Source organism: Bombus impatiens, unplaced genomic scaffold, assembly GCF_000188095.3.
Source record: "Bombus impatiens unplaced genomic scaffold, BIMP_2.2 scf_0549, whole genome shotgun sequence".
NCBI classification, from domain to species: domain Eukaryota; kingdom Metazoa; phylum Arthropoda; class Insecta; order Hymenoptera; family Apidae; genus Bombus; species Bombus impatiens.
The window spans coordinates 52,462-73,142 of record NT_176968.1 but is presented as its reverse complement, the minus strand read 5'-3'; the positions used below and the strand labels follow the sequence as shown (position 1 = coordinate 73,142).

Here is a 20,681-nt window from a genome sequence, read left to right as displayed (position 1 = left end):
GTCATTAACAATGGTTATCATGATGTGTTGAAGATATGGGCACAAACAACATAATGTACCTGAACTCGAATAATAAAAGTACTTTTCTATATTAAAAATAGTAAATACTTGTTCACGAAAGTTAAAGTTTCGTGAGTAACAAGGCAAAAAATAAGAGAAAAGTTTAATTAAACCAATCGTTCGATTAATAATTTCAAAAATGAAGACTTATTTATGCAGTCAGAACATATCAAAATGGGAAAGGAACTAATCAGAATAATCTCAAACAATCTTTATTCATCCGTGAAATAAATATCTGTATAAAGGTAAACAAATATTGTACAAATACAGAATTCTATATTTTATTTACGATTATAAAATATCTTATTCTCTCTATACCTTAGTTGCAATTTCATAAATAGACGTTTATATCAAAAATTTACTAACTATCAATGTTAAATGCATTGAATCATAGATCTATTTTATACCTTGTCTGTGAATTTACTTATGAGAGAAAAGTAACTGATGAAATGTATTAAAAGCTGTTTATAATTATAGACGAAGTGCATAAATAGATTTCGTATATCACAAGGAATTAACTGGGACCTATGAATAAGAATCTATGCTTTAGCTCGTTAGCCGAGAAAGGCGAGTTAACCCGTCACTCCCTAATTGTCGATCTTCCTGATGTAATAATTTCTTTATTTATTACTTTATTGTAAAAAATTCCTCTACTTTTTTTATATGTTATTTTATTTCTAATAAAAATAATCGATTAACTTTTAATTTCGTCATTATAGATATTTTGTAATTAATAGAGGAGTCAGTTAATAGGTCAAAATGTGTACAGTCAAAACCTGGAAAAATGTTATCCAAAAACTAAAAGAAAAATTTGTAATCTTTCTATTTCATTTGTAACAATTAATATCGTTCATTTAGATCGTTTTAGGTTAATTTAAGTTTAAAATTGCTTAATGTTGTGACAACTCGAAATCCATATTCGATGCCAACGGAGCAGCTGTCAACGCATGAACGTAACTTCAGATTTACAGATATCGATATGTAAATTAGGAGCGAAGTTTGAAATCATATGTACCACGTCAATAGTTGTATGCAGAAGATGCAAAACACGCATTAGTATTTGCATTGCTCAAGTATGTAAGAAATCGATACGAATGCAATACGATAAGGAGAAAGTCAGAGTGCGAAAGGTAAGAAAATTCAATGTTTAATTCTTAAAAGTCATAGGGAATTAGCAATTTAGTAGATCTCCCTCACTTCCTCTATACCATTTCTGTATTTCCGTACTGAATATTGCAAGTGTCGCGCGCTTAATTTATATATTATTGTTTATGGACATAAAGTCAAGTTCACATGATAACGTAACACTTCGTTCGCGTAATACCTACTTCTGCGTACACCTCTCTTTTGTATGCAACAATAGCCTACGTTAGATATTAGATATAATCCATGGTGAACGATGCGGCAACAATGTTTTTACAAACATCAAATCTTTTACTTTAATATTGCAGTTGAAGTGCAATACGTATGTACATACATATATATGTGCTTGAACGGATTGTGATTAACGTTTTTTATTGAAATTGATTCAAGATATACCCTTAATCCTTGTGATAATTATTGTATATTTAACTAATGTATAAATATCATAATATATTGTGTACTAAATACTATGATATATAATCATGGAAGAGTTTGATGTATGATACATACATGTAAGTACTTGTATTTCAAGTATTTACAGTAGTTTTAAATACGAACATGAGCATGAAACAAGTTAAAATCATCTTTGAATACAATTAAAGCTTCTAAAAATGGACAAAAAAGTGCCACATGTTAGCAAAGGTAAAGGTATAAAGGAGACGAGACGACTAACGTTAAGCGAAAGAGGTTAAGTGCATTCATATATGTGAAAATCAGTGGCAAGAGAAATTGACAGAAAATACTGCAGAAAAAATTATCTCTAAAACAGTATTATAATTGTTGTAAATAAAGATGAGAATGGAAATATTCATATTAGTATTTAAATAAATAAAAGATATGCTATATTTTCCCACTTCAGGATAACTGCTGTGATACGTTACCATTACTGATGCAAGAATTTATAATTTTGTATTTTTTAGAAAGAGAGAATTATTTGATTCTAAAGTAATGTCAATTTTTCTTAAAACTGAGAACACAGTGATGCTATGACACTGTTCATTTATTAGGTCCTATGATAAAAATCTATATAACACTACTGTATTTTACTACTGTAAAAGATAAAATAAAGAATACGAAATAAATATTTGAAAATTTTGACTTTAGATTCAACTGTGTTACACATGTATATATTGATTATAAATATAGAAAAAATTTGCGCTATGTATACATATACATATTGTTATAGGTATACGCTGTTATACATTCTATTGTATTGAATTATAATTGTCTCGTTGCATTAGTATTTAGTGTCATTTATCATAACAGCATTTCATAACTCGCGCGAAACTTTTGGAGAGGCCATGTTGACTAGGTTATGTTTACATCGAGGCGAGAGTTATAAACATTGTTGCCAAATTTATTTTCACCATGGCTTGCATCTAAAGTAGGCTGCGATGCTACTCTCGACTCGTCAACACGTGTGTTCGTGATTCTCTGTTTTTTCTCTTGCAATCCTTTCTTTTTGCGTCTTTCTCTTGCGGTAAAGTGAATTCGCATGGCCGGCAGTATTTATTTAGTGGAACACCGTTATTAACGAGTCTTTCGCGTTTCCCAGAACAGAACTCTAACGCGGTAATGGAGGAGGTAATCGATCAAACTATCGCTACAGAGCAGACATCGGGAGAGTGCCTGAGTCATGAAGAAGAGGACATTAAAGTAATCATAGATGCTCCCATTAACGAAGAAATGTTAAAACACGAAAACGGGGATAACGATTGCCTTGAAAATATTTCAACGGTAGAACACGATTATATATTGCAACAGGAGTGTATATTATCTAGCACGAATGAGCAGGAGCAGCAACAACAGCATCATCATCATCAACAACATCAACATCAACATCAACATCAACATTCCTCCGGAGAATCGTTTCAGCGGGAGGATTGCACCGAGTACGTAGATCTATTGGTAAAAGCAGCTGATGCAACGACAAAACAAGAAGATGAGGTGGAAGATGAAGAAGAAGAAAAATCGGATATTACGAACACGGTTATTCAGCCAGATGCAGATTCTCAGTGTCAAAATGAAACGAGAAGAAGCAAACGCAAATTAGTTCGGCGAAATTTTGAAACGAGACGAGATTCCGACGAGGAAAACTATTTTGAAAATTTGAATTTAAGCTCGAGACTGAAAAAAGGTCAGTCCTCTGATCAATCGGAAAAAATTTTTCTATGTTATCTGTGCGACAAAGAGTTTTTGTCGAAGAATGTTTTGAAGGAGCATATGCATTCTCACGAAGAAGTTCGAAAGGTATTGTCTCTGAAAAAAACACCGGATACACCGCAAAAGAACGTTTATAATGTTGCAAAGTCCCCTCCATCGGGTAAGAGATCAAACAAGTGCCCGCATTGTGGCAAGCAATACATATATATAACCTCGTTTAGTAAACATTTGAAAAAACATGAAAGGGAGAAAGAAGAGGGCAAGGAAGAATCAATGCCCTTAGAAATATCATTCCACGAAGACGAACACAGTCTAGATCTTGATAATTATAAAGATGCACGTCGGCATTTGGATAACGAGTATCGGAAAAAAGTCAAACAAAAAGAGGTGGGTCCAGAAGAGCATAGAGAGGAAGAAAAAGGGAACGAGGCAAAAAGAGGCAATAACGGTGGCGGTGATGGTGGTGGTGGTGGTGGTGGCGGCGGCGAAGGAGGAGGAGGAGCAGGAAATAACAATAACAACAATGATGATGACAACCACGACGACGACGACGATGACGACGACGATGAATACAATGACTACGTCGATAAAAGACAAGTGGGTAATTTGATTAAAAAAGAGGAACAGGAGAATCGCAATGTCCGTACAGAAACGTTTGCATGCGACAAGTGTGCAGAGAAATTTTATACAAAACGTGGCTTACAAAGACATGCGATTTCGCATGTTGTTCTCAGTTGCAGTATATGCGAAGAAGAATTCGATTCATTGGAAAAATTAAGAAATCATCGCGCGAAACACGTGGTTGAAGGTGTTCTAACTGAACAAGAACTTGAGATGGATACAGAGTATTCAATTAGTAAGGAAACGTGTGATTACGAGATAGAGAATAAAGATAGCATAGACAGGCATCACAGGATGGAAAACAAATCAATACCAGGATTGCTGGAAACAGAAAATAATGTATCGAAGAAAAATGATAGGTAGGTAAGAACTAAAGATGTTGCAATGTATATTATGTTATTATACGAAAATCGTCTTGCACATGTCTATCATTCTGATGAAACATTTTATTGTTTAGAAACATGGAGACCCATCGTCATTCAGGGATTGACTATAGTTGCAAGGTGTGTTGCCAACGATTTGCAATGAAAGAAATGTTGCAAAAACATACGGAACAGCAACATGAACGTGTAAAAACTTACAAGTGCACACAATGTAACAAAACATTTGGTAACGAACTTACTTTACGCAATCATCTTATAGCTACTAATCATAAAACTTTCCTTCATGGACAAGAATATGACCCTAATAAACGTATTAAAAGAGTTGCTGCGAGAGCTGCACAAAAAATTATCGATAAAATTAAAACCGAGGATGGTTTGGAAGATTTCGACGAGGAAGAGGAGAATATCGATAGAATTAATCGCACTAATGTTACAGATAATAATTATAGTCGGAATAAGCGAGAAATATCCTCGCATAAGAGACATAATCATAAGAAGGAATTGGAATGTGCGAGTTGTAATAAAAGATGCAGTTCAAAGCAATTGTTAACAAAACATATGGAGCAACATGTAAAAGACGAGCAACAACGAGTGGTCAAGTCGGAAAAGCAAAAGCAATCGGCAGATAAGAAAGATTGGCAAAGGGACTACGCTAATGAGGAGATGTACCATAAAGAGAATAGAGATGACGATTATGATTCGGATTTTGAAAGTGGTTTGGATTGGCCAATGGATAATCACGAGTGCCCGAAGTGTAAAAAACGATACAGCACGAAAAAATCACTGTTACGTCATCAATTGTTGCACGAAGAACCGAATTTCGAATGCGATATTTGCAATGTTAAGTTTTACCGCAAAGACAAACTAAAAGCCCATTATGATAAGTGTTCGGAGAAGAACCCCGATCAAGTGAGAAAGTGCAATATCTGCGGAGACACGTTTGAGAACAATGAGATTCTGCGAGAACATAGATCGAAACATGTTACCGAAGGCATTCTTACGGAAGAAGACCTGAGAGATATCGAACCGCGACCCGAGGAGAAAAAACCAGGTGAAAAGATTGGTAGGAAGAGAAGGACTGATATCGTAGGTTTAGAGTGCACGGAATGTAACAAGCAATATACATCGAGAAAAGGGCTTTTACGACATATTCAAGTCCACGAAGGAAAAAAGTATCTGTGTGATATATGTCCAAAAAAATTTTATAGAAGGGAACATTTAAAGATACACGTAGCTAAACATAACATGATTAAGCCATATAAGTGCACAAGATGCACAAAGCGTTTCATTAAAGAGGAACAGTTGACAAATCATTTGTCAAAGCATGACCGAACTTTCAAGAAGAATAAAGAAACGGACAGCTCGAAAAGATTCCTTTGTGAAATTTGTTCGAAAAGTTTTACGCAATCGACGACGTTGATTGCACACCTTCGAGCACATAATGGTATAAAACCATACGTTTGCGAAGTTTGTTCGCGACCGTTCACAACTAACGCTTATTTGAAAATGCACATGAGAACGCATACCCAAGAACGACCGTATGTTTGTCAATATTGTTCACGAGCATTTGCTAGAGCCGATACGCTTGCTAATCATTTGACTTCGCATACAGGTGAGGCTAAATACCATTGTAAGTACTGTCCGAAAAACTTCCGTCGTCTGAAGTCGCTCAAAGAACACGTCTTCATTCATACTGGTCAAAGACCTTATGCCTGTCCAACCTGCGATAGACGGTTTAACAACAACGGAAGTCGATACGCTCATAGTAAAAGGTGTAAACAAACTTTTGTTCAGAATCAAAATCGTGCTCAAACACTAACCACGCAAGTACAGGCCACGCCTCAAAATCAACAAAGAGTGCTACAACAGACTACTCTTGAACAAGGACAAATAGTAAAGGCACAGAATATTAAAACCATTACTATCACTAAACCTGAATCAGTCGCCACTCAACAAACAGTTATGCAACTTCAAGAGATATTAATGCCTTTGATCCTTCCTCTTACAGTCACTCTTACGGATGTCGGTGAGGAAGTAATATTACCAGAAGGAACCAAAATATTTACTACATCATAAGTTGGGATAGAACTTTTCTATGTATTCATTAGATTGTTTCTTTAATTTCCATTCGTAAACCGAAAACTTTCTTTCTCAGCATCACAACAAAGAAAGAGAGGGAGAGGGAAAATGTGATTGAAATACTGTCTTTGACTTTGTATTATACATTGTATATCTCTGTTTATATTTAAATATGAGTCGTAGCTGTTGTAAAAATCTAGAACAAGGAGAAAAGAAACAAAAATGCAGTTGAATGAAAACTTGTTTTACTTGTATGTAACGGAGTTGTTTTAAACGGAGCATAAAAGAAAACAAGAGATCCTGTATCACATAGTTTCGAATCAGTTTATTTAAACACTTGTTGATTTATGTGTGTATGCATACGCCCATGCATACATGTCCCTCTACTGTGTCTATGTGTGTCTCTTTTCTCGTCGGTTATTGTTGATTAAAAAACAATTATAATTGCGATCTGTAGGCACGCAAATATATATGTATATGCGTAAATATATACGTGTATACACGCACACACGTATATTTGAACAAAAGGTACAAAAGTCGTACAGAAATATTTTATGAAATCCATTTTGTTGTCGTATTTCACTGGAAACCATCAAACGTTTCATCTAATTTCATATATGATGTCATTTTAAAATAATACAAATGTAAGATGATCTCAACGATAATTCTTTCTAAATTTACTCTGAATGGATCAATCGTTGATATCGTCAAGGTGATTTCGTGAAACACAGCTTAGCCTTCAAAAATTATCATCTTCGACTTACAGAATTACAAACTAACGTACAAACGAATCTGTTGCTTTTTAATTGTATATCGAATACGTTATTATTATTTTATCATGACATAACAACGGTGTATATACCGATTGATTTTAAATGTACAGAAACCGTTATCCAAAGAATGTATTATAAATTGTACGAAAAGTGCAACATAATTTTTTACGACATATGGATTTCCGATCGTTGGAATAAAACAAAATAAAAAAAAAGTAATTATGAGATTGTATAGAAAGTGGCGTTAATGCTAACGTTGAAAGTAATTGCATTCCTTGCGTGTGGCATGAAATCGATGGAACACGAATAGGAATGCAGATTCATTTACGATCCGCTAGGATGACGCATTTATTTGGTCATATGATGACAGTTTTAAGAATTCCGCGAAAAATTCTGCGGTAGTTGTTTTAATGTGTATTCATGTGTATGCACAATAAAATTTATAAAGTGAAATTTAAGACGCGCGCAAAACAGCAATCATATGCTGTTCAACAGTATATTAAAATTTTATTTTCAATGTATGCGGATCGTGATTTATCATTTATTTGTACATATACTTAAGTACTGTGAATAAAACATATTCGTAGTATCAAAACGGTTATAATAGATTTCTGCTCCTTCTGTTGATACATACGCGCGTAAAATATTTTTAATTCAAATAAGATAAATGTACAATAAAAGTACAAACAAATCGTTAAAAAGAAATATAATAAGAAAAACAAAAAGAAATGATATGATATCGAATATGCGCGGTGTAATTTTATCACATGTTAGGGTTTCAGATATTCAACCATCGATTACCCATAAAACGTTTATACCCGATGTACCCAAATTAACACGGCCTAACATACCGTGATCTCTTGTCTTAACAATGTATAAAAATAACAGAAGTGTATGAAATAAGTTGTTCCTACCCTAAAAATGAGAAAGGAGAAAAGAATTAGTCTCAACTTGCAAATATTACACTAAAGTAAGTGAACGTGATGATAAAGTAAATTTAATTGAATCTACTTACACGTTGTATTTCCTCATAATCGCTAGGCAATGAATCTCCAGAATGTGCCAAACTGTAATGCGGTGGATTTATAGATTGGCATACTATCACGGGACCTTTGCTACGTGGTAAAGTTATTCCTGATCTAGCCATATACCTCGATGTAAATGGTCGTGCATCGGGTTGATCTAGAGGGGCTTCCAATTGTGTATCCATATATGTTGACACCAAGTGCATAACTATCTGCAGAAATAAAATAATATATACATATTGTTGATTGTATCTGGATAATATTTTATGAAAATTCAAAAAAATTAAATTACCGCTGAATCAGTTGGCAAGCTAGAATCCCATTCTTTATCATTGTGAGATCCTCCACCATTCCACTTGAATTCACTCATTGAACCCCCTTTTGCAAGAATTTTAATTCTCTTAATTAAATATTCCTGATTGTTAGAAAGTTCTAAAAAAGGTACTAAAGTTGGTAAAGTAGGAATAGCAAATACTAAAAATGGTGCTTGTGCAAGTTTTCTTAATCTATGCAATCCAACACATCCTAATTGGGAATCGCTTAAACCATGACGGACCAATGCCAAACAAACATTATCAATTTCGGTTGCTACACGTTCAATAACTGTTTTGCTAATCCACTGAAATAGTTGATACAATGTTCTTTTTATATATGTACGTATATTTGGAAATAATGAAATTTACTCAATATCTGATTGTTTTACTTGCCATGCGAAGATTAGCTGTCCATTCGTTTACTTTAATTGGGTCGATCCTATATTTTCTCCAAACATCCGGAGCGCCGAATATACCCCTAGGTGAATTGCCCTCTTCGCTCCCAGGACTAGCTGATTTTGATTTATCTATGAGAAAAGAAAGCATCGTAAATTTTATCTTATCAAAGAAAAAAAATATATTCTTTCCTACCAATAATGGGTGCTAATTGGTATGCACATCTTCTTAACAATGGAGAAACTTCCCCGGGGCTTCTAATCGCTGGATGCGACCAAAATGAGCTAAGCAAATTGGAAGGCTGATCAATATCCGTTGATAAAACATGTTTTTTTTGGTGAGCTTCCTCCAAATAATTTTTTAGTTCTCTCTCATTTTGTATCAAATCTTCACTTGTTAAATTTCCATTTGCCGAAATATTGAGAGATTTACTAAAAGATCCATTGGAGCTGGATACCGATTTTTGTGATGTAGGGCTACCATACTTAAAAAACTGATTCGGCGATGAAAAGTCCTCTTGAAAATAAGTTTTATATATGGTAAAAACAAATAGGTTCGAATAATATCAGAATGTAAAAAAGAAGTTTATCATACTAGATTCGCTTAATCCTGTAGACCCAAGTGAGGTCATTCTCCTATTGAGGCTAATGCATGATAAATTTAATGGGACCGGTGGCTCTGAAGTTTTTGGAGATGATGGTCTTTCATTTTTAAAAAGGGGGTCATCCTCTGATATACCTAATAGGTATCTTTGCTTAGGATTCAGCAGAATTGGCCGCAGAGAAAAATTTGCCCATGTATATTTTGTTATATGATAAACAGCATTTAATGCAAATATTAAGGCCAAACACCACTCAGCCCAACAGAATGGTTCATATGTTGCACCTCCATATACTCTAAAAACGTAACATATAAAACATCTATATTTCTTTCATTACTGATAGAACGAACAATTGATTAATTAAGAAACATGAATAGTTTACATGTCAAAGACGAGGATTCCAAGTAAAGAACTGTTGACGAAAAACCAGGTAATACTATTTCTTGCTTTATTTTGAGTTTGTCTTATATCAAGCGTTTGTTCCACTTGAGGTTTGGCAGTCAAAACTCTAAAAATAAAATTATTCAACGTGATCATACGTGCCGGGAATAAATAACTTTCTAACCTTCGTTCAATGCCTTTCTCTATTTCTAGTTTATTGCATTACCTTGCATTCGGAGAAATGTATCGCATTGGAGATCGAAAATTACTCATTCTTCCTACAACTTTCTTTTCTCCTTGTTAATTTAGTCTAAGAATTATTTAAAAAGCACCTTATTATTCTTGAAATAACGTATCTTCGTAAACGAATAGTACGACACTGTTTTGGCGCGTTTTTCGGAACGGAATTACAACGGAAATACAGTCAGGCAGTTTGTATAGTTTGATTTGATACATTTAATTGTAATTTATATATTTTATGTATTGTGTATATCAATATACATCGTATACATATATATTCGCACAATATATAATTCATAAAAAATTGAAATTAGTATTCATATATTGTACGTAAGTACGTATATATAATTTAAATTTGATTTGCATATAAAATACACGTATACGTTGATCGGATAAGAATTTATTATTAAATATTATGAATCTTTTATAACTGTAAGATAAAAAAGAATTGTTTCAGAGAAATTAAGTAAAATAAAAAAAAGAGAAGACAATAATAATGTATAATGTTTGTGTTTCAAGATACAGATTTAGTTAATTTAACCAGAATTTTATCCTTTGGTACATTGTCACCTATCGAACATAGCACGTCTTCGACCAATCCATTTACGGATGCTCTGATTATGTGCTGTAAGTAAATAATTAACTTTGAAACAGAAACACATGTCTGAAGTTACAATAATTTTGAAACATAATATAAACATACTTCCATCTTCATGGCGTTAATTACAAGTAAAGCGTCTCCAATCTTTACAGTGTCTCCTTTCGCCACACATACCTTTTCTACAGATCCTGGTATAGGACTTAAAGCTTTGCACGGGTCCACCTTATTTTGACACTTTGTAAGATTATAAAGAAATTTTCTAGGAGGTATGTTAAATTGCCATTCACGGTCCTATAAAAACTAAAGCTGAAGATAATTAGTTCTTAGGCGTTTTTGTTTTCGGAATTAAAGTAATCGAACAAAAATATATTAAAAAGAAAAAATACTAGCTTTGGTGAATAAATGTAGTTTGTTATGAATTTTAATAATTTTCGTTCTAGTAATTGTTTCATCAATTTCAGTACATAATTCTAGCGTGTTTTCCTTTTTCTTTAATGTGCCTGTTACTCTTCTCCAAGGACCGATTTGATTGATTCTCATCGAATAGACCTCAGGTTCAATGTATCTTATCTCAACTTCGATATCATCATCGCAAACGTTGAAATACAAAGTCCGCGTTAGAGTGTGATTTAACCTTAAACCAATTTCGGTTGCAAAAGGGCTGAAAGGATCAACAGTTGTAAGAGATGATCGTAAAGAATGCGTATCTTCGTAAAGTATAGAAGCGAGAGCAGCCTGAGCTACAACTTCACTTGGTACGTGTAATTCTCGAAATAATTCTCGACAATGTTCCTCTATGAATCCTGTGTGTACTTGACCTTGCAAAAAATTCGAATGGGAACATAAATCTTTGATGAATTCTATATTAGTACTTAGTCCTGCTATCTAAAAATATATACAGAAAACAATATAAATATCCAAAATTTTTAATAAAATAATACATACGCATTTTCCATTTGAAAATTTACTTACGTTGTAATCGTTTAACTTTGATCTAAGTATAGCCAACGCTTCTTTTCGATCTTTTCCCCAGACGATTAATTTAGCGATCATGGGATCATAGTGTACTGATACTTGGTCTTTTTCACGAACTCCGGTTTCGATTCTGATCGCTTCAGTTGCGATTTCTGGAACTCTCATGTATGACAATTTACCCGCTCCCGGTAGAAAATCTTTTCTTGGTTCCTGCAATTTGTTGCAGTTTATTTATACAATTTAGCTAGTTTGCTGCAAGAATCAACTACAATTCCACGATTGGTTATCGAAATTAACCTGGTTAATGGAAATATTAAAGCCATTTTATCTCATCGAAGGTACAAGTTATGTGTTTTATAAAGAAAGACTTTTGTCATTACTTCTGCATAAATTCTCGCTTCAAAGGCATGTCCTCGAAAATTAATTTGTGCCTGTTTTAATGGAAGTTCCTCTCCCGCCGCTATTCGTAACTGCCATTCAACCAAATCCAATCCCGTAATTGCTTCCGTTATGGGATGTTCTACTTGAAGACGTGTATTCATTTCCATAAAATAAAAGTTATTTTGATCCCGATCCATTATAAATTCGACGGTACCAGCGCCAACATATCCTACCGCTTTTGCCGCTCGAACTGCTGTTGCGCCTAAGTCCGATCTCAAATTTATTGAAATACCAGGCTACAAAACAGAACAATCATTATATTATTATGATTTTCATAGTATTAAAAAGATATCAAGTCTCTCACATTGCAAAAGTTTAAATATGCATATACATACTGCAGGTGCTTCTTCGATAATCTTTTGATGTCTCCTTTGAATAGAGCAATCCCTTTCAAACATGTGAACAACATTTCCATGTTTATCTGCAAAAATTTGTACTTCAATATGTCTTGGATTCCTGACATATTGTTCGAGTAAAATGGAAGAATCACCAAATGCTTTTTTGGATTCAGTCTTTGCAGATTCCAAAGCTTCAATAAACTGTGATTCTTTTAGAACTATTCTCATGCCTTTTCCTCCTCCACCACATACAGCTTTTATCATTAAAGGAAAACCTATCTTCTTTGCTTCCAATAATAAGGTTTCATTAGACTGGTTATCTCCATGATATCCTATTGTTATCAATAGCATAATAATCAGATTTGAATATTTTATTTATATAATATGTTATGTGTGTTTGTATATCCGTGTATACACTCTTGTACACTGATACAAATCATACCTGCTATAACAGGAATTCCAGCTTTTATCATCATATCTTTTGAAGTACTTTTAATTCCCATATTTTTAATTGCATCTGCTGGAGGCCCAACAAATACAATATTTTCCTTCTGGCAGAGTTCTGCAAATTCTGCATTTTCTGAGAGAAAGCCATAACCAGGATGTATAGCTTGACTCTTTGACTTTTTTGCTATAGAGATAATTTTGTCCTGTCTTAAGTAGCTCTGGCTAGATGGTGCAGGGCCGATACAATATGCTTCATCTGCTTGTTCTACGTGCAAAGAATCTTTATCTATGTCGCTATATACTGCTACAGTCTTCACTCCTAATTTTTTAGCAGTTCTTGTTACACGACATGCAATTTCTCCTCTGTTTGCAATTAGAATCTATAATACAGTAAAGAACTGCATAAGCTCTGTTAATTTTCAAAATTATGAGTTGAAAAATTAATTCTTACTTTATTAAATCGGTCAGTTGTGATTTTTGAGATATGTAAATTACGACTATGTGGAATCAATGTACTGCATCTGAGCATTATTGATAATATATAATTATTCAATTTCATACAAAAAAATGGATTAACACACTTAACAATTTACTTACTGCGAAATTGATATTTGTATTTTTTCTATTAGACGCATGATCTACTCCTAAAATGAATTGCTATCGTAATAACTGTAAATGAACGCTCTTCCGATTCTTGCCTTCAAAACAAAGTTTATCATTCGTTCCACCTATATTAAGCATTAAAGCATTTTACGTAAGCAAGCCAGCAATCGCTAACCTTTACGGAGAGGTTATACCGATGGTTATAAGCATACATACATACATACATACATACATATACTGTATGCATAGATAAGATAATAATATGAATGTATACGTAACTGCCTATAATTTAAACATGAAAATTTTGATTGTTTTACAATTAGATACCAATTTAATCGTTTAATAGCTTTTTAAAGAAAAATTTCGTCCCATGAGTGCTGCAGTACTGCAGCTTTCGTGTTATTAGTGTTATTAGCACACCGCTTTAACTTTTTTTTCGTAATAATTTGTTTATTTCACGCTCAAATTAGATATGGTGTGAGTGTGCGTGGGACTAAACAAATTACGAAAAGATTCTTTACATTTTGTGTGTTTTGGTATCGATTTGTCAATCGTTTGACTATTTTTGTTGCTATGATTTATGCGTAGGTTATGTTTATTTGTGGGTGGTGAATGTATTGATTATGAAATGAACCTGTATGATTCTTATGTCTATCTATCTATATAGTTAGGAATATTTTGGTTGAAAGGATAATAAAAAGTGAAATTTCCGAACTGAGTATAGTGATATGACAGATATGACGCTCTAACCGAGTGAACTAATGGGCTGAAGTGAAATTAATTTTTTTTATAACAAACGATAGAATCATACTAATATAATTCCATAAATAAAATCCATTATACAATGTAATCATTAAATCAACTTAACTACACAATCATATTAACTACATGAACATATAATATGGTAATCTCAATTGTAATAATATTCTATACAATAAAAAAATAAGAGATGGTCAAAAGAAGCATTCTTTTATTTATTTATAATCTATTATTGTACAAAATAAACATAATTATTCTAGTTCTACTGTATTTTCGATGGGGATTGTGCTAAACCAAGAAGAACGCAATCTGCTTCTAGGAGTGTTAAATCAGTAGATGCTCCTAAAAACCGCGAAGACAATTCTAAATTCTTTATTAACAATTTAACCTTTGCACCTCTGATATATTGACTGTAATAATAAAAATTAACATTATTACTTATTAAAGCATATATTCTGCTTGTGACTTACATAGAATTTTTTTGAGGCCTTGGGCAAACACAATGAAATTTCCATCCAAAGTCAATGTATAAGTCATTATTAACAATCTGAAAAATTTCTCCCAATACTACTTTATCTTCAGGATCTCCTAGCTGAAATATAATTAATATACATAAGTGGTAAATTAGAAACTTGGATTTTGTTTAAAAAGAACAAAGAAGCAAGACAAAAAAAGCATATATATAATAAATGCTATGTTAGATTGTGTAATAGAATAAAATGTTTTATATTTACATCTATAAATTTCGAATGTCGAAGTAACGAAGTGAAAGTACTGCGTTTTGGATTCACTAAATTCTTCTCAATTTCAATATTTTCAATCGATTGACAAATTTGTTTAGAATTAATACTTTCTGGATCTTCGTCACTACTATCTTGTTCCTTCGCATTTGTTATAGTTTCACCCGATTTTCCTTCTATACAATAATTTCGGACGAACAGTGAACTGATTTGAGGTGCGTAAGCGAGATATAATTGTTTAATTATTCTTTGATGATATTGAACCTTATTCATCTTAGTAGGCGGGGAACGTGTTTCTTGTTACAATTTCATATAGGTTATATTCTGATGTTCGACTTGTTCCGAACATTGATCATTCTTAAAGTTCGAAAGAAAACATTTTCAGTACTTCGGCAGTTTCAGATAAATTAAGTGAGTAGTGCTATTTTGGTGCTAAAATAAAAAGTTTCAAGATAAATAGTTCTACTTTCTGTTAACTGACGCATTAATTAAATTTTTTAATTGAATAAATGTAAATATAGGAAATAAAATGTGAAAGAAGTTGGGTTGATAAACAAAATTTAAATTTTATAATTTCATTTCTTTTGCTGTACGAAATTTATTGTTTTTATTGAAAAAATTAAACTGTATTCAATAATAATATTGATTACTATAATAATATAAACGTTTTTTATTATAGAAGATATTGCAATAATGCCTATACATGGTACGCTATTCAATATTGTATCCAGAAATGTTTCTACATCGACGATATGTAATCAAATAATAAAATTAACAAGATTAAGAGTTGTGGACAATAGTGAAATTGGGAAGCAGGCTATGATGGAAGGAAAACCACCACGTTGTATTCATATTTATAATAAAACAGGAGTTGGTTTAATAGGTTGGTTAAGCTAACAGATAGATTATTGAAATATATTGATAACAGATATATTGTTTATCATTATTTGTAATCAATGTAGGGGACAGAGTATTAGTTGCCATAAAAGGTGAGAAAAAGAAAGGTATATTGGTTGGTTTGAAACAACGTCAAAATCCCAAAGTACCAAGATTTGACAGCAATAACATAGTTCTCATAGATGAAAATGGAACACCTTTAGGTACTAGGATTCATGTACCAATTCCTCATATCCTGAGAACTATCATGAGAAATAATACACACAGCAAAGGTGCAGATTATACAAAATTGCTAGCTATTGCCACAAAATTTGTATAATACATACAAGCGCACAATTCTTCATATAGGTACTACCTTAAATAGTTAGGAACTGCATCTGCATATATATGTATATATGTTAATATTATTATGTATATATACTGCAAATTATATATGCATAACAAAATAAAGTGTTACATTCATAATGTCAGTTGTATTATTATATATTATAGATATTAATTGGGAACGCAAATTATGTTCCAAATTTGAAACCAATAATACGAAATATGATTTATACAAATTTATTTGTTTATATATATATAAATGGAAGTCTGCGTTGATTTTGAAGAGAGGCGCTGGGATCGCCTAATCCTAGCATTTATCTTCAATAGAACCGCTCTCGCAAACTGAAATCCGCTTTCCAACAGTGGAGTACATAGCATTACCAACATGAGGTAGCTTTCCTAGAGATTGTAACTAGGACGACCTACTTTGGTCTACTAGCGGGGAAAGGTAAAGAAACACGAATTACATAAGTGGACGAAAAGTTTGTTTTTATATGTAGCAAGAATTATGAATATTATTTTATAGATAAAAAAATTATGTTAAATTGTTTTGAATGTGTTCATGTTTTACATTTAGATTGGAGAAGAAATAAATATATATATCGATAATTGCAACGTACAACCAATCAGGATAAGGAAATAGTACGCGTGACGCGTACTTCCATTTGTAAGTTATCCGGTTGCCTGATAAGTATTTACTTATAATATATATCATGCTTTAATAGGGATATTTCGAGGGAAAAGAGAATTTCCATGCTCTGAGCGGTAGTGGCTGTCTTTTACAAATGGCGGCTTAGGTAGAAGCACGCTGTTTCCTTTAATCGGCAGATTTTTCATTAACGATTTTTGTGTATATATAGTAAATATTTAACGTTTTTGCGTGAGAATTGATACCGAATGAAACATTAGAGTATTGTACAGAGAAAAAAGCAAAATTATTAAAATTCTTAGGCATAAAATCGAGAAAAATGGGAAACGTACTGGCAGCCTCTGTACCTCCTCCACCTTCGCCGCCACCTCCAACCTCAGGTTTACTACCAAATTTAGAAAAACCAGATTCTTCCGAGTCACTGCAGTCGTCTAACAAATTTTCCGACGGTTTGAAAAATCCTGGTACAATCGAGGATCTTCATAAGAAATGTAAAGGTAAGGTACCCATGTATCTATTCGATCCATTTTCACGTAATCGATGTATCTTTTTATCTTGATATCTTTTTTCTTTTGATTATTCTTCTTTTTTATTATTCTTAGTCTTATTTTAAAATTATTGTTACGAAAACAATTGTATATACATGTATTTAAATATTAATTTAATCGTAGATGTATTTCCCGCAAACTTTGAGGGTGCGAAGCTGATGTTTAATAAAGGTCTTAGTAATCATTTCCAAATATCACATACGATAAGCATGAGTTCCATTGCACAATCTGGATATAGGTGTGGTTGAAATTATGAATAAAGTTGGGTACTATTTGGAAACGGATGGTCAACAACTGATACTAATGGTCGAATATGTTCAGGTTTGGTGCAACTTATGTTGGTACTCAGCAACCAGTACCTTCGGAAGCTTATCCAGTGTTACTGGGTGATATCGATCCAACTGGGAATCTTAATGCTAATATTATTCATCAGTTTGGCGAAAGGTTAAGAGGAAAATTAGCTACTCAAGTACATAAAAGTAAATTTACTGCTGTTCAAATGACAACGGATTATCGCGGTGACGCGTATACAGTCTCTTTGACTTTGGGTAATCCGGACATACTTAATGGTTCTGGTAAGCGCTCGAGGTAAAGATCGATTATGTAAAATTTTAGAAACGATTATGGTACGGAACGAATTGTTTTTTTAGGCGTTTTCGTAATGCATTATCTTCAAAGCATAACTCCATCTGTCGCGTTGGGTGGAGAACTCGCTTGTCAACGAGGCCCTGCTGTACCAGGAGGTCAAGTCGCTGTTCTCTCAGCCGCTGGAAGGTATACGAACGGAGACTCTACAATTAGTGGTAGTTTAGGTGCGTTAAAGGCAATGCTCCCGATGAACCCAATAATCATAATATGGTCGCCTGCCGTAAGATTGCGAAATAATTCATAACTAATAACAAAATCGTTTTTCAATAGGTTTATCTGGATGTCATTTGTGTTTCCATCAAAAAGCTAGTCAGCAGCTGCAAGTTGGTGTAGAATTGGAAATTAATTGCCGAATACAAGAATCTACCGGAGCTATTGCTTACCAAGTCGATTTACCCAAAGCTGATTTAATATTTAGAGGTATGATAGAGCACGTAGTTGCTAGTTCTAGATTGTTTATACTATTTTGTTCCTTCATTCCTTTTTTCGTTCGTTTGTTTGTACGTTCATTTTCGAAGCGCATTTTTATTATATTCATTATATTTATTATATTATAGGAACTATAGATACGAATTGGACAGTGGGTGCTGTTTTGGAGAAAAAATTACAACCATTACCATTTACATTTGCTTTAAGTGGTATGATAAATCATAGTAAGCCGCAGTTTAGACTGGGTTGTGGATTGATAATTGGTTAAGAGTAGCACGTAGAAGAGTGCGAATCGCGTACATAATCTAGTTAAATGTCAGGAAGGAAAACAATGGAGTACCACAGCTTTTGAGGATTCTACTCAAAAGAAACTTGTAACTAATATCGACAATTGATGAATATCCAACCTGATTCCCTTCTATTTGTTGATTACCTCATCTGCTCGGCATCGTGTTTATATAAGATCGTTTTTGTTTGTTTATTTTTTATTAAAGAAACACCGTATCAACAGGTTTTCCTAATTGTGTATGTTTCTTCATTTTATGGCATGCTGTCTTCATTATTCCCTTTATACATGATTTGTCGGGGTTGATCAATGTATTCAATCGTTCGTCGACCGAGAGTTGTGGCTTGTAAATTTTCCAAGATAAGTGACATTCGATAAAAGACGTAAAGTATGTGACGATCTCATCGCGATCATGTCTGTTCTCCGAATATAAAGAAACGCGCTTGTACAGTAACGTGAACGATACTGTCAGCATTTTTTATTTTCGAAAATACACATGTATTCTGTAATACGCGTACGCAACAGGATTAATTCAGAGGTCATAGAAAGATATATAATCGTTCATAGTAGAAAAAGGTGTATTAAACGAAAAATTTCTTTGGAATCGACCAGAATTATATAAAAGTATAATAAATTTTACGTTATAGGAAGAAACTATTTTTAATATGTTATTTATTGTAATTTGCAGAACCCTTATTCGAGGAAAACCTTTATATCTCGAGTAAATTCTACGCTCAGATATACGTGTATGTATTGCAATTTATCGACTCGTTATTCAGTTTTCTTTGATTCAATAATTCTATCCATACCGGTAGAGAGCGTGTAAGTACAACGTAAACTAAAGCAAAAGAATAAATAGTATACAAGCATCGTTGTGGAACACGAGCTCCGTAGAAATATCGACTTAAATACCGAGCAGTATTATCAATTGGTTACGATACACTTTGTTCTTGCTTTGCCGTGCTTACGTATACTGATGCAAATACGTTTGGAAAAATAAAGCAGCGCGCACTCATATCGTTTAACGATGTTGACCTTTGACTCTCTAATCGCCCATCTTTATTTTAAGCTAATAACACGAGTTGTTCTCATATTTAACAAAAAATACAACCGTAATACGGTAACAGTAATATTTTGCTCGTTTACTCGTTTGGGAATAGCAAATAGAAGAATGGGGAAGGGAGGGAGGGAGAGAGAGAGAGAGAGAGAAAAGAAGAAACATCTATGAGCGGATTCATTGATTAAGAACATGCTAAGATTTGAAATGAAATTGTCATGTAACGTATCGTTTATCGAGACTTGGACGTAGAATTGTCGATGAAACGTACATTCTCGCGATAACCGATCAAGATTTTCTTACGCTAAAGATTTATATTTATCTGAGTAATAGCATAAGTATAGGCTCATATATATATATGCATACTATACTAGCTTAAGAAAAAAATGTAGGCTAAGAATAACAATGAATTTCCGCTGTTGCGAATCGTCTTAGCCTATTTATTCGTGTCGCAAACTGGTTTGTATAAATGGAGTTAAGCTTGCGTGGAGATGTTGATTGTTTCTCGACGAATACAATAAGCGATCAGCAGAAAAGTTAAGAGAGGCTGGCAACACGAGCTTAGCCGTGTACAGCGCGGTATGGAGTTTAAGAGCACGACTAAACCAAGTGCATGCGTAACTTTCATTTTTCCGTTCAGCGAATTTTTTTTATGAACTATGAAATATGAAATATCGCGCATTATTCGCTAGAAATGCATCACTACCTGAATTCATGTTTTCTGGTTGTAGCGTGTTATATGTATAGGGAGGATAAATTG

At 33.3% G+C, this 20,681-nt stretch overlaps 6 protein-coding genes across 13 annotated transcripts; 3 read left to right on the top strand and 3 right to left on the bottom strand.

Moving 5' to 3' along the window:
* The first annotated feature begins 1,383 nt into the window (after positions 1-1,383).
* LOC100740227 (zinc finger protein 26) lies at positions 1,384-7,437 on the top strand. 5 transcript variants are annotated; one of them, XM_033322076.1, is made up of 3 exons: positions 1,384-1,715; positions 2,764-4,346; positions 4,445-7,437. In XM_033322076.1, the coding sequence occupies exons 2-3, from the start codon at positions 2,779-2,781 to the stop codon at positions 6,444-6,446; spliced, it is 3,570 nt and encodes a 1,189-aa protein (XP_033177967.1). In that variant the 5' UTR covers positions 1,384-1,715; positions 2,764-2,778; the 3' UTR covers positions 6,447-7,437. The 5 variants fall into 5 exon arrangements, with proteins under 5 accessions (XP_033177967.1, XP_024225096.1, XP_024225093.1 ...); XM_024369328.2 differs by having other exon boundaries at positions 2,759-4,346; XM_024369325.1 differs by lacking the exon at positions 1,384-1,715 and adding an exon at positions 1,722-1,845 and having other exon boundaries at positions 2,759-4,346.
* A 267-nt stretch (positions 7,438-7,704) lies between these two features.
* Positions 7,705-10,545, bottom strand: LOC100741353 (transmembrane protein 209). The gene is made up of 8 exons (XM_003491432.4): positions 10,166-10,545; positions 9,941-10,066; positions 9,552-9,853; positions 9,153-9,473; positions 8,955-9,088; positions 8,540-8,866; positions 8,238-8,459; positions 7,705-8,137 (listed from the first exon to the last, which is right to left on the bottom strand). Exons 1-8 carry the CDS (start codon positions 10,210-10,212, stop codon positions 8,009-8,011), a joined length of 1,608 nt encoding a protein of 535 aa, XP_003491480.1. The 5' UTR covers positions 10,213-10,545; the 3' UTR covers positions 7,705-8,008.
* Positions 10,546-10,660: 115 nt separating this feature from the next.
* On the bottom strand, positions 10,661-14,356 carry LOC100740105 (methylcrotonoyl-CoA carboxylase subunit alpha, mitochondrial). 3 transcript variants are annotated; one of them, XM_012388526.3, is made up of 10 exons: positions 13,579-14,356; positions 13,433-13,502; positions 12,977-13,361; positions 12,687-12,866; positions 12,532-12,617; positions 12,136-12,432; positions 11,753-11,965; positions 11,171-11,665; positions 10,883-11,071; positions 10,661-10,804 (listed from the first exon to the last, which is right to left on the bottom strand). In XM_012388526.3, the coding sequence occupies exons 1-10, from the start codon at positions 13,614-13,616 to the stop codon at positions 10,694-10,696; spliced, it is 2,064 nt and encodes a 687-aa protein (XP_012243949.1). In that variant the 5' UTR covers positions 13,617-14,356; the 3' UTR covers positions 10,661-10,693. The 3 variants fall into 3 exon arrangements, with proteins under 3 accessions (XP_012243949.1, XP_024225105.1, XP_003491471.1); XM_024369337.2 differs by having other exon boundaries at positions 12,532-12,866; positions 13,579-13,709; positions 14,106-14,356; XM_003491423.4 differs by having other exon boundaries at positions 12,532-12,866.
* A 178-nt stretch (positions 14,357-14,534) lies between these two features.
* Positions 14,535-15,403, bottom strand: LOC100740957 (28S ribosomal protein S28, mitochondrial). Its single transcript, XM_012388528.3, has 3 exons — positions 15,078-15,403; positions 14,814-14,935; positions 14,535-14,753 (listed from the first exon to the last, which is right to left on the bottom strand). The coding sequence occupies exons 1-3, from the start codon at positions 15,354-15,356 to the stop codon at positions 14,606-14,608; spliced, it is 549 nt and encodes a 182-aa protein (XP_012243951.1). The 5' UTR covers positions 15,357-15,403; the 3' UTR covers positions 14,535-14,605.
* On the top strand, positions 15,137-16,450 carry LOC100741074 (39S ribosomal protein L14, mitochondrial). 2 transcript variants are annotated; one of them, XM_003491429.4, is made up of 3 exons: positions 15,137-15,298; positions 15,763-15,966; positions 16,046-16,450. In XM_003491429.4, the coding sequence occupies exons 2-3, from the start codon at positions 15,777-15,779 to the stop codon at positions 16,297-16,299; spliced, it is 444 nt and encodes a 147-aa protein (XP_003491477.1). In that variant the 5' UTR covers positions 15,137-15,298; positions 15,763-15,776; the 3' UTR covers positions 16,300-16,450. The 2 variants fall into 2 exon arrangements, with proteins under 2 accessions (XP_003491477.1, XP_003491478.1); XM_003491430.3 differs by lacking the exon at positions 15,137-15,298 and adding an exon at positions 15,365-15,494.
* A 597-nt stretch (positions 16,451-17,047) lies between these two features.
* Positions 17,048-19,518, top strand: LOC100740837 (mitochondrial import receptor subunit TOM40 homolog 1). The gene is made up of 6 exons (XM_003491427.4): positions 17,048-17,450; positions 17,625-17,739; positions 17,823-18,076; positions 18,152-18,313; positions 18,420-18,569; positions 18,707-19,518. Exons 1-6 carry the CDS (start codon positions 17,273-17,275, stop codon positions 18,844-18,846), a joined length of 999 nt encoding a protein of 332 aa, XP_003491475.1. The 5' UTR covers positions 17,048-17,272; the 3' UTR covers positions 18,847-19,518.
* The last annotated feature ends 1,163 nt before the right edge of the window (positions 19,519-20,681 follow it).

Coding starts and splice junctions, on each gene's coding strand:
- LOC100741353 (XM_003491432.4), bottom strand. CDS start 10,212: ATGAGTAATTTTCGATCTCCAATGCGATACATTTCTCCGAATGCAAG. Junction 10,067..10,165: donor TACATTTCTCCGAATGCAAG/GTAATGCAATAA, acceptor TTTTATTTTTAG/AGTTTTGACTGCCAAACCTC. Junction 9,089..9,152: donor CCAATTAGCACCCATTATTG/GTAGGAAAGAAT, acceptor CTTTTCTCATAG/ATAAATCAAAATCAGCTAGT.
- LOC100740957 (XM_012388528.3), bottom strand. CDS start 15,356: ATGAATAAGGTTCAATATCATCAAAGAATAATTAAACAATTATATCTC. Junction 14,936..15,077: donor GACATTCGAAATTTATAGAT/GTAAATATAAAA, acceptor ATTATATTTCAG/CTAGGAGATCCTGAAGATAA. Junction 14,754..14,813: donor AGGCCTCAAAAAAATTCTAT/GTAAGTCACAAG, acceptor TTATTATTACAG/TCAATATATCAGAGGTGCAA.
- LOC100741074 (XM_003491429.4), top strand. CDS start 15,777: ATGCCTATACATGGTACGCTATTCAATATTGTATCCAGAAATGTTTCT. Junction 15,967..16,045: donor AACAGGAGTTGGTTTAATAG/GTTGGTTAAGCT, acceptor TAATCAATGTAG/GGGACAGAGTATTAGTTGCC.
- LOC100740105 (XM_003491423.4), bottom strand. CDS start 13,616: ATGCGTCTAATAGAAAAAATACAAATATCAATTTCGCA. Junction 12,867..12,976: donor TGGAATTCCTGTTATAGCAG/GTATGATTTGTA, acceptor TGATAACAATAG/GATATCATGGAGATAACCAG. Junction 11,072..11,170: donor AACTACATTTATTCACCAAA/GCTAGTATTTTT, acceptor TAGTTTTTATAG/GACCGTGAATGGCAATTTAA.
- LOC100740227 (XM_024369325.1), top strand. CDS start 1,815: ATGGACAAAAAAGTGCCACATGTTAGCAAAG. Junction 1,846..2,758: donor AGTGCCACATGTTAGCAAAG/GTAAAGGTATAA, acceptor CGCGTTTCCCAG/AACAGAACTCTAACGCGGTA. Junction 4,347..4,444: donor GTATCGAAGAAAAATGATAG/GTAGGTAAGAAC, acceptor TTTATTGTTTAG/AAACATGGAGACCCATCGTC.
- LOC100740837 (XM_003491427.4), top strand. CDS start 17,273: ATGGGAAACGTACTGGCAGCCTCTGTACCTCCTCCACCTTCGCCGCCA. Junction 18,077..18,151: donor GGACATACTTAATGGTTCTG/GTAAGCGCTCGA, acceptor TTGTTTTTTTAG/GCGTTTTCGTAATGCATTAT. Junction 18,570..18,706: donor AGCTGATTTAATATTTAGAG/GTATGATAGAGC, acceptor ATTATATTATAG/GAACTATAGATACGAATTGG.